The sequence below is a fragment of the Cetorhinus maximus genome, chromosome 22 (assembly GCF_964194155.1).
Source record: "Cetorhinus maximus chromosome 22, sCetMax3.hap1.1, whole genome shotgun sequence".
NCBI lineage: Eukaryota > Metazoa > Chordata > Chondrichthyes > Lamniformes > Cetorhinidae > Cetorhinus > Cetorhinus maximus.
Window position 1 is genome coordinate 42,498,813 of NC_135900.1, and position 12,403 is coordinate 42,511,215.

The 12,403-nt window shown below is 42.3% G+C and overlaps 1 protein-coding gene across 4 annotated transcripts in view; it reads right to left on the minus strand.

Annotated features, from left to right (window-relative positions):
• Positions 1 to 12,403, minus strand: part of LOC144696637 (uncharacterized) — a 60,845-nt gene that overhangs the window by 14,756 nt on the left and 33,686 nt on the right. For all 4 annotated transcript variants that reach the window (XM_078568179.1, XM_078568176.1, XM_078568178.1 and 1 more), the window contains one exon: positions 3,010 to 3,845. In XM_078568179.1, coding sequence (XP_078424305.1) covers positions 3,010 to 3,845 — 836 coding nt within the window. The remainder of the gene's footprint in view (positions 1 to 3,009; positions 3,846 to 12,403) is intronic.

Sequence of the window (12,403 nt, forward strand, 5' to 3'; positions counted from 1 at the left end):
CAGCTGTACTCTAATATTTTTATTCAATTGATCATTCTTTAATAATTATCATGTGGTCCTTCATTTCCTTCCCTCCAACAAAAAGTAATGTCCCTGCAGTCATCAATCCAGTCCAAAAAGGGGATTGAACCTGGGATCTTGGATTATTTAGTTATATACTTAACAGCATAATTACCTACTTCCTTATTATAGCCGTTCTGCCATAACATGCAGCCCTACCATAGAAATCCAGTAATCCTATATTAATAGTACCAATTACTTACTGTAGGGTTTTCAAGAACCAGTCAGACTCTGCATGTAACCCCCATATTTCTAAAATACAGCACAACATGCATATAATATTGCATCTGTGATAGAGTATAATCTGAACATACAAACACAAACCAACGAAGCATTATTTTCTATAATAAAATAAAAGCAAAATGCTGCGGATGCCGGAAATCTGAAACAAAAACAAAAATTGCTGGACAAACTCAGCAGGTCTGACAGCATCTATGGAGAGGAAGACACAGTTAACGTTTCGAGTCCATATGACTCTTCATCAGAACTAAAGAGAAATAGAAATGCGGTGAGGGTGGGACAGGTGAAGCTGGATAGAGGGCCAGTGATAGGTGGAGGCAAAAGAGAGATTGCAAAAGATGTCATAAACAAAAGGTCAAAGGGGTGTTGACGGTGGTGATATTAGCTAAAGGAGGTGCTAATGGTGACATTAAGGGTAGAAAACAGGATGAGCAAGTGACAAATGGCCCTCGTGGGGGTGGGGTGGGGGAGGGGATTGAAATAGGCTAAAAGGTGGAGATAAAACAATAAATGGGAATAAATTTTAAAAATAATAATAGAAATAGGTGGGAAAAGAAAAAAAAAATATATAAAAAAATATATATAATAATTATTAGAAAAAAGGGGATCAAAAAGGGGTGAGGATGGAGGAGAGAGTTCATGATCTGAAGTTGCTGAATTCAATATTCAATCCAGAATGCTGTAAAGTGCCTAATCGGAAGATGAGGTGCTGTTCTTCCAGTTTGCGTTGAGCTTTGCTGGAACATTGCATCAGGCCAAGGATGGACATGTGGGCATGAGAGCAGGGTGGTGTGTTGAAATGGCAAGCGACAGGGAGGTCTGGGTAATGCTTGCAGACAGACCGAAGGTGTTCCGCAAAGCGGTCACCCAGTCTGCGTCTGGTCTCTCCAATGTAGAGTAGACTGCATTGGGAGCAGCGAATGCAGTAGACTAAATTGAGGGAAGTGCAAGTGAAGTGCTGCTTCACTTGAAAGGAATGTTTGGGCCCTTGGATGGTGAGGAGGGGGGAAGTAAAGGGGCAGGTGTTGCACCTTCTGAGGTTGCATGGGAAGGTGCCGTGGGAGGGGGTTGAGGTGTAGTGGGTGATGGAGGAGTGGACCAGGGTGTCCCAGAGGGAATGGTCCCCACGGAATGCCGACGGTGGGGGTGAAGGGAAGATGTGTTTGGTGGTGGCATCATGCTGGAGTTGGCGGAAATGGCGGAGGATGATCCTTTGACTGCGGAGGCTGGTGGGGTGATAAGTGAGGACAAGGGGCACCCTATCATGGTTCTGGGAGGGAGAGGAAGGTGTGAGGGCAGATGCGCGTGAGATGGGTTGGACATGGTTGAGGGCCCTGTCAACCACCGTGGGTGGAAAACCTTGGTTAAGGAAGAAGGAAGACATGTCAGAAGAACTGTTTTGGAAAGTGCATCATTGGAACAGATGCGATGGAGGCAAAGGAACTGAGAGAATGGGATGGACTCCTTACAGGAAGCGGGGTGTGAGGAGCTGTAGTCGAGGTAGCTATGGGAGTCAGTGGGCTTGTAATGAATATTGGTGGATAGTCTATCACCACAAATTGAGACACCGAGGTCAAGGAATGGAAGGGAAGTGTCAGTGATGGACCATATGAAAGTGATGGAGGGGTGGAAATTGGAAGCAAAACTAATATATTTTTCCAGGTCCAGATGAGAGCATGAAGCGGCACCGAAGCAGTCATCGATGTACCGGAGAAAGAGTTGTGGGAGGGGGCCTGAGTAGGAGTGGAACAAGGAATGTTCCACATACCCCATAAAGAGACAGGCATAACTGGGGTCCATGCGGGTACCCATAGCCACACCTTTTATCTGGAGGATGTGAGAGGAGTTTAAGGAGAAATTGTTCAGTGAGAGAACAAGTTCAGCCAGACAGAGGAGAGTGGTGGTGGATGGGGATTGTTTGGGCCTCTGTTCGAGGAAGAAGTGGAGAGCCCTCAGACCATCCCGGTGAGGGATGGAGGTGTAGAGGGATTGGACGTCCATGTTGAAGAGGAGGCGGTTGGGGCCAGGGAACTGGAAATTGTTGGTATGATGTAGAGCATCAGAGGAATTGCGGATGTAGGTGGGAAGAGACTAGACAAGGGGAGAGAGAATGGAGTCAAGATAGCAAGAAATGAGTTCCATGGGGCAGGACCAGGCAGACATGATAGGTCTGCCGGGACAGTCCTGTTTGTGGATTTTGGGGAGGAGGTAGAAGCGGGCCATCTGAGGTTGGGAGACTATGAGGTTGGAAGCTGTGGGAGGAAGATCTCCAGAAGAGATGAGGCCAGTGACAGTCCTGGAAACAATGGCTTGATGTTCAGTGGTGGGGTCATGGTACAGGGAGAGGTAGGAGGAAGTTTCTGCGAGTTGACGCTCAGCCTCTGCGAGATAGAGGTCAGTACGCCAGACAACAACAGCACCACCCTTGTCAGCAGGTTTGATGACAAAGTCAGAGTTGGACCTGAGAGAACGGAGTGTGGCAAGTTCAGAAGGAGATAGTGGGTGAGAGGAACAGAGAAATTGAGATGACTGATGTCACGCTGACAGTTCTCAATGAAAAGATCAAGAGCAGGTAAGAATCCAGAGGGAGGGGTCCAGGTGGAGGGAGAATATTTTCATTATTTGCATTATTTTCTGTTATTTTCTTCTTTAATAGAACTGATGAGCTTTCTTTAATAACTGAAGAAATAAGCACATCCAGGCTCTTACCTCAGCTTGTATCCAGGTCATTTTAGCTTGGAAAAAGTTGTAACAGGCAGATAATTCCTTATTATAAATCCACCCAACTAAACAAGATGCTCGACGGGCTTGGAAGCTTTTTGCAGTGATAGGAGGTTCCTTTTGCATCCCTTTCTCTGAGAAAAGAACCATTTCCTTTTCTGTGCCATCCTCTGCAGAAGAATCACCTTCCTGTTCTAGCTCATCCTCTAAAGAAGCATAAGGTTCCATTTCTGCCGCATTGTCTGGAGATTGGGAAGGTTCTACTTCTGACTCTTGCTCTGAAGAGGGATCCACTTCAGGATAGTTAATAGGTAGTAATTTGTTCTTGTTCAGAAAGGGAGAAGGCTGAGGATAAGGATAAGGATAAGGATAAGGGCGGGTCTCAGGCATAATTGCTTTGCTTTTCGTAGGATAGTTAAGAGGAGTCGCTACAAGAAAAGTTGGGTCCAAATCTTGGGTAAAAATTGGTTTTCTCTGAGGATGAAACAGATGAGGATGCAATGGTGAATCTAGGTTGTTCTTCATGGGCAAAGGAATAGGATAGGGAGAATTTGCTATGGATTTGCCCTCAGGCAAAGGACTAGAATGGGGATGAAGTGCCATTGCATTGTTGTTCTCAGGCAAAGGAATGGAATGGGATAGAGGTACCTCTGGGTTGTTCTTGGACAAAGGATGGGAATAACGCAGCTCTGGGTTTTTCTCAGGAAAAGGAATAGGACGGGGATAAAATTTCATATGAACATTGTTGTCAGATAAATGGTGACGAAGAGACTGCGCTTTTCTCCTATTGAATCGACTTGCTGAATTCCAAATACTGACAGTTGCTGTAAAATTAATAAGATAAACAAGTTGAAATAAATCACAAGGAGCTCCAAAAGTCTTCTATGTACTTCTAATTAAAGTCATTGGCTACTTATAATTCAGCTAAATTCTAGCTAATTACAATGTGACTTTAACTGCTCCATTTGTCTTTCGGGTGAGATGTTTAAATTGAGGCCCCATCAACTGCCCTCTTGGGTGGACGCAAAAGATCCTATGGCACTATTTTGAAGAAGGGCTGAGGAGCTATCCCCAGTATTCTGGCCAAGTTTTATTCCTCAGTCAATATCACAAGAACAGATTTATCTGGTCAACATCATATTGGCTTTTGGGGGAGTTTGTTGTGCACAAAATGGCTGTTTCCCACATTACAATAATGACTATACCCCAGAAGTACTTCATTGGCTTAAAAACTCTTTGGGACACCCTGTGGTCATGTAAGATGCTATATAAATACAAGTCTTCATTAAAAATATTTTGAGACATGAACTGCCTTAGTGTATTATGCAGTTGAAAATTTAAACCAAATAAAGTTACTACAGAAATCAGGTACTGATTAAGCTAGCGACATAGCATTTAATAAGGTCATATGCATCCTACAGTTTTGTTTTAGTTAGAGTAAAACAGATATGTATCTTAGAAATTTTAAATAGAATAACAGCTACAAAAATGCAGAGAAATTAAGAGAAAAATTAACAGGAAACTACAAATGGTCAACCAGTCAAGATGAACCAGTTAACAGAGAGCTAGTCTGACAATGGGGGCTGCTTCAGAAAATTGCAATATGCAAATCATTGGGAAATTCATCAGGCCAAAGGCATAAAATGGCTAATGCAAAGGGAACAATGAAAGCACAGGTCATTTCATTGATGTAAGAGTGACTGTTTCTGAATACATCATGTGGTAACTGGTAAATAACAGATAAAATATATGCCTATATGTTCAACTGTGCCCAAATATGGGAACACAGGGAGTACCTGTTAACATTGCCAGTGAACATTTAATATTTCTGCAGGCTGCTCATTATCATGGGTAACCATTATTATCATAACCCATACTACTCATTGGTTGCATTCAGCCTGCTTTTGAGGGGTCAGGTAAGGGTGGGATTTTGCTGGTCTATTAAATTTTCTGTCCCTCCTATGATGATTCCTGTGGGGACAGGACCAGGAAATTTAGGCCTCAGTCTCTAGCGACATCACTTAAAGGCAGTCATCACCTCCTAAAGGGAAGGTGCACTCTGGCTGTAAAAAACAGGGAGGCCATTCCATCAGATATCTTAATGACGGTCTCTCCTTCTCCATGCCACAAATATCTTTTTGAATAAATCCCACTGTCAGTCCACAGATTTACTAGCTAACAATTGCTTCCATCATATTGTAGACTTCTCTCAATCTGTACTTTCTTATATTCTTATTAGCCATAATTCTAGAGTTCTGACAGACCATTACAATCTGTATTTCCTTTCGTAGAGTAAGTTTCACCAGTCACAGTCATATCTTTCAGAGGAAGACCAAAATGGCCCTTCTTGAGGTCGAGCAACAAAAGGCACTTGATGGTATTCACGGTGCTATTTGAGACCTTCAGGAGTGAGAACAACAGCATGAATGGATGGGGATAGGGGAAGGAAGGCAGCTTATAAGATTGGAACACAGGCTCTGATATAGGCCGGAATCTTTTGCTCTCATTACTGGTGAGCTTGGAGGAAGGAAGGGCATTTTAGGTGAGTTGGTGGCATATCGGAACCTCACCGCCTTTCCGACTGCACCAGAATTAAGTTCTGGGCAGGATGGCCCATGGCCAACCTTCCTACCCCACCGGCACTTGAGGCCCTTAAATGGCCAATTAATGACCACTCATGAGCCTCATCCACCCCCCCAACCTCTGGTATTAACCTAGTTGCAGATGGGCCTGTCGTCTTGTGGCGTAAAACTGCAGCCAGCTTGTCACCGCTGCAGAGTGGAGGTCCCTCAATCAAAGGCACTCAATGCCTGATTAAAGGCCTGGACATTAAGAGGGGGGCACACTAAGAGCCACTCCCTGCCCTTCCTGCTGATCCCCTACAACCCTATCCCTGTGATTCCCACCCACCAAAACCACCCACCTCTTAGTAGTTACCTGTGGCCTGGCTCACTGTGTGATCCTGGGACTCCAGTAGGTGTTTTTCCTGCAGCAGCCATGGCTTCCCCAGTGGTCCTGCTGAGCACAACAGCTGCCAGCCTCTGATTGGCTGGCAGCTCTCAAGAGGCGAGACTTTCAGCCCTGGAGTCTTGATTCCAGAGGAAGGCCCACTGCTGTCTTCACTGCTGCCTGATTGGCATGTCGTTCAACAGGCTTTCCTGAAAAACAGGCTCTCCAGCCTGCAAGCACAACCCCAGATGCCTCAACAAGATTCTGACCATAGTTTCTAATTATGAAACTATAATGCTCTTGCTTCGTAGGACTAGGATGAGTGGGTAAATGTGATAATATCAGCTGTTTTAAAGATGATCTATTGAAGGTATCCTCAAGTAACTTTAGCTGAACTCACACTTCATAACATGGCCTTGATAGAGTCATAGAATCGTAGAATATTATAGCACAAAAGGGAGCCATTCAGCCCATCATGCCTGTGTCAAATCTTTGAAAGAACTAGTCCCACATCTCAGCTTCTTCTCCACCAATTTGAAAATTAGGCCTCCTCAGGTACATGTCCAATTGCCTTTTGAAATTTCCTGTGGAAACTATTGCCACTCTTTCAGGCACTGCATTCCAGATCACAACTCACTGTATAATAAAACAGGTTTCCCATGTTTTGACAATCACCTTAAATCTGTGCCCTCTGATTACCAACGCCTCTTCTACTGGAAACAGTTTCTCCTCATTTATTCTATCAAAACTGTTCATGATTTTGAACCTCTATCAAATCTCCTCCTAAACTTCTCTGCTCTAAGGAGACAATTTCAGCTTCTCCAATTTTCCTTGTGACTGAAGCCTTAACCATCTAGTGAGTCTGTTCTGCACCATCTCCAAATCTGTCATCCTTGTGAAGATGTGGTGCTCAGAACTGAACACAATGCTCTAGCTGAGACCTAACCAATGTTTTAGAAAAGTTTAGGATAACTCCCTTGCTTCATTCCTCTATCAATAAAGTTAAGTAAAGATTTGGGACTGGGTTTTCATTCCAGGGTCCCGATCAAAACACCTGGCTGAATTCTAAGTCAGAAGCCCAGAAACAGCTGGTGGCAGGACCATGGAAACGAATTTGGAAGAGGAGGTCAATTAAGTGACCACCTCCGGGAAGCCCATCCAATTAAGCACAACGGCAGGCTCCCAAGGCTGGAGGGCTAATAGGAAAATTCCAGTTGCTAGAGTGGCCTTAATAGGCCCTTTTGCCTCCTGCCACTTGTGGGCTGGTAGCTGACAACCTCGCTGCCCCCTGCAACCCCCGATCCAGCCTGTTCAAAAACAGGCCGGAGGTGGAAAAGTACTGGCAATCTGCCAGCACCAGGAAATTGCAAGCCCTCTTGCCTCCATTTGTCTCCACAGCCTTTCAAGAATCAACCCTATGATTTTTTAAACAGCCTCCTCAACTTGTTCTGCCACTTTCAAAGATTTATGTACATATATCTGCAGGTCCCTCTGTTCCCACACTCTCTTTAAAACTGTACTATATAGTTCACAGATCTGAAATAGTAACACAGTTTCTCTCTCCACAGATGCTGTCAGCTAGTACTTCCAGCTTTTCTGTATTTATTTCATGCTGCAGTACTTTGGTTTCGTATTTAGTTCATATTGCCTCTCCTCATTCTTCCTACTAAAATGTATCACCTCATACTCCTATGTTACATTTAGTCTGCCATTTGTCTGCTCAATTCACCAGTGGTCCTTCTGAAATCTCTTTCCATTCTTCTCATTGTTCACTAAGTTTCTGAGTTTCATATCATCTGGAACCTTTGAAAATATGCCTCATATTCCTAAATCTAGGTGTTAACATATATCAAAAAGATCACTGGAATACCTTACCTAAGGAAGACCATTGTATTCTTTGCTCCAGTCTTGAAATTAACTGCTCTCTGCTTTCTATCTCTTAGTCAATTTTGTATCCATTTGCCCCCTGTTCCTTTAATCACATGTTTAATTTTGCCAGCAAGTTGTGTGTTACTTTGTCAAACTCCTTTTGTATGTCCAAAAGCAAAACAACACCCATACTACCCTCATCAACCCATCTGTTACTTCATCAGAGAACTTGATCTCATCAGTCAAATATAATTTGCTTTTTGTGTTGACTTAAATTTGTTAGCCAGTACTTATCCAGATATTGATTAATTTTGTCCTGGATTATTGTCTCTAAGTTTCCCCACCACTGATGTTAGGCTGACTTGTTTGTAGTTGCTGTTTTTATCCCACTTCCCTCTATATTCAGTCTCCTTTCACTGCTCCAAGGAGAAGAATCCCAGCTTCTCCAATCTCCCCATATAACTGAATTCCTCGTCCCTGGTAACATCCCGGCAAACCACTTCTGTACCTTCTCAGGGGCCTTGGCATCCTTTCTAAAGTGTGATACCTAGAATTGCACACAATACTCCAGCTGGGGCCTGACCAATGATTTGTAAAGGTTTAGCACAACTTCTTTGTTTTGGTATTCAGCGCCTCTATTTACAAACCAGGTTTCACATACAATTTATTAACCACCTTATCAACTTGCCTCACTTTCTTTGAAGAATTGGGAATATGCATCCTTCAAAATACAAACATGAAAAAATAAGATAGACAGGTAAATACCTTCTGGTCCATTCAGCCTGTCCCACAAAATTGTGGTACCTTGTAAATCACAACATATATACTCTTCACCCCTCTCCAAACCATTTGATCATCTGGGAGATGTGAAGAAACAGATAAAAATCCAGGCTGATTTAGGAGAAAGGAATCTGGGAAATTCCTCTCCAATCCATCTAGGCTATCAAAGTTAATCCAGGAGATCACTCTGTCCCTGAATTTCCTGAAGTACCTACTTCTTGTAAGATATGATGTCTGCCTCAATCAGAATCCAGTCCAGCACATGTCTAAAGGAATTCAGTGAATCAGCATCCACCATGAGATGACAGCCTGATCCAGAGGTCCGCTAATCTCCGGAAAAGGTACCACCTTGGCATCAAATCTGGGTCTGACCTTACATAACTAAAAATTGTGACCTATTTTATTAGAACAAACTGTCAAGTGGAACAAAATCAATTTCTGATAAACCTCAATTAGTTCACCATGGAGTCTACACTTCTCCCCATATAACTGAATTTATAACTGTACAGTCCCGATTCCTTTAGCCTATCTTGATAAGATGCTTTAAGCTGGGAATTACTCTAGAGTCCCTCCTCTGCACGATTTGCAAAGCCGTAATATCACCCATGTTTGAAGACCAAAGGAGCGCAATAATCAAAGTAAGGTCTGACCAGAATCTTGTGCTAAATAGTATGCCTCGTCTTATAATTAAATGGCCTGTAATGCACCCCAAAAGCCTATTGACTCTTGTTATCGCTTTGTGGCATTGCTCCTTTAGTGATCTATACATTAGAAGGAACAGATCTCTTTCTTAATGCTTTTCCTGAAGATGTGTGCATGTTGAGCATATGTCCTGCCCCCATGCATAACACCGCATTTATCCAAACATCACTTGTCCGTCGTGAGATTAAGATCCAACTGAAGCTGTCGAGCATCATCTAGAAATCCTAACACTCCTAAAATAGTTTGCTTTTAGATTACATTGCCTCTCCATGGTGTTCCTCCCAAAGTGCATCACTTCACTTCACTGATCTGCATTAAATTGTATCTGTCATGTGTCTGCCCATTTTACCAGTCTATGTCCTCCAGAAGTCTGATAATAACTTCCTCACTACTTGTTACATTGCAAAGTTTTGTATCATCCACAATGTTCAGAACTGTATTCCCTATACCCAGGTCGAGGTAAGAGATAACAAGAAAAGGAATGGTCCTAATATCAAAAATTCCTTAGCCAATTAGACACCCAAGTTAGCACCATCTCCTTCAATCCATGTCCTTCTATTTCTGTTAGACTGTTGTGTGGTACTTTATCAATTTTTAAAGTTGCATATATACACCTACTGCACCAGCTTCATCAATCCTCTCAGCTACTTCATCAAAGATTTCAATAAGGTTAGTCGGACACAATTTTCCTTTAAGAATCCCTTGCTGGCTGTCCCCTATTAACTTTGAATGGGTACAGCATAAGAACATAGAAATAGTAGTAGGCCATTCAGCCCTCAAACCTGTTCTGCCATACAATTAGATCATAGGTTTTTTTGTTCTTTCGCAAGACATGGGTGTTGCTGGCCAGGCCAGCATTTTTATTGTTCATCCCTAATTGCCTTTGAGAGGGTGGTGGTGAGCTGCCTTCTTGAACCACTGCAGTCCTAGTAGCGTAGGTACACCCACAGTGCTTTTAGGCTAATTTGTACCTCAGCTCCATTTACTCACCTTGGTTTCATTCTTCTTAATAACCTTACATAACAAAAGTCTATCAATTTCAGTTTTGAAATGTTTAATTGGCACCTAGGCTGGAATTTGGTGGGCAGCAAACAAAATGGCTGCCGAGTGTCTTGCTGGAAATCCCAGCTCCATTTCCGCCTTCCGCCATTTTCCAGAGGGCAGGGAGCATGTATCTGGACCCACTTTCTCCTATTAACAAGGCAATTTAGATTGTTGTGGGCTCATTAAGAGCCCATCTCTGGTAAGTTCTCCAATGTTCAATGAGATGGCTTAAGTTCAGCAGCTGTTGGGAATGAGACCAGCTCAATGGTGGCGGGGACAGTGTCAGCTGTAAACCTATTTGAGTAAATGAAGGGTGCCACTGAAGAAGCTGAATCTGGCAGCAGCATGCTAACCCATTACATAAAAAATCACTGATTTTAAAAACATGTCACCAGACTACCCTATCCCAAGTTCCAGGCCACTCACTGGCTTCCACAATGTGGGAAATTTGAACTTTGGCAACTTTCATCTGAAAACCTTAATTTGCAAATAGCTGCCACAGCACGCCCGATGTCACCGTGCGTCATTTCACGCGTCGGCATGTGGGGCTGCCCCCCACCCCCGCACACTGAACAGAAACCTCTGGTCTGTGCTCCCCTTTCTAGACTCACCCACCAGAGAGAGTAATTTCTCTCTATCAGCTATATCAATTCCTTTAATCACCGTAAGTACCTCATTTGGATCATCCATTAATCATCTATACTCAAGGGAATACAAGCCTAGTTTGTGCAGCCTATCCTCATAACTTAACACATTTAGCCACTGCATCATTCTGATGAATCTGCTCTACATCCCTCCAACATCAATATATCCTTCTTGAGGTGCAGTGCCGACAACTAAATGCAGTACTCTAAATGTGATCTAACCACGGTTTCATATAACTATATACATTTAATCTGAACAAATCCAGAGTAATTACTTAGGTTCGAAGCAATACAAAAAAAACTTACCTTTCCTTATTTTAACAATACTTTAATTATTCTGAATTGATAACCCTTTACGTTATAATGTAGGCAATATATTTTCTTGCATGTTTCTTTTAGTGAAAAAGTAAATGTGGAAAATTGGTATCAAAGGGAAGGATTTGAATGAGATGAAGAAATAAATAAATCTATTTGAATGAAAACCTGTGACCTAGGTGAAGAAATGAGCATTATGGTGAATGACTAACAGAAATAACAGAAGGAAATAAAATTTCTTTTGGGATAAAAGTAAGACAAAAAGACAGAATATCTTGGAGGAACAATTACTTGTAATGTAATGACACATTCAGAATTAAAAGTTAAGAATGGAATTACACGCAAATAAGGTACTGCTGTTTTAACATTTGCTTTCAAATTTAACCTTCCCACTAATTCAAATAGGGTGCTAGGTTACTGGTAACTTTGTGACTCTATTCTATTTTTCTTGTATTCTCTAAATGGCACTGTTAGCCTGAACATGCAATAGACTGAAAGACCATAATCCCCAAGCAAGCTGTATGAATTTATAGCTCTGCAACACTATAAATTACGTTCCAAAATTGCTTGGAACTATCTACTTAAATAATCCAAGCGTATATGTCATAGTGGGATATAAGGATTACAGTGTTTCTGCTGCTCAGAGATAACACTCATACCTCAGAGTCTGAAGGTTGCAGACTTAAACCCACTTCAGAGACTTGAGTGTAAGTTTTAATCTGACACTTCAGCAAGGGAGTATTAGAATGTCAGAAATGCCATCTTTCAAATGAGATGTTAAACTGAGGCCTTGACTGCCATCTCGGATGAACATTGGAGATCCCATGGCACTAGGAAGAAGAGCACTGGAGTTGTCTTTAGTGACCTGGCCAATATTTATCATTCAACATCACTAAAACAGATTATTTGATAATCATCACTGTGCTGTTTGTGGGACCCAGCTATACACAAATTACTGTATTTCCTACATTACAACAGTGACTACACTTCAAAGTACTTCATTGGCTTCAATGTGCTTTGGAACATTCTGAGTTTGTGAATGATCTATATAAATGCAAGACTCTTTTTTTCATTGAGTG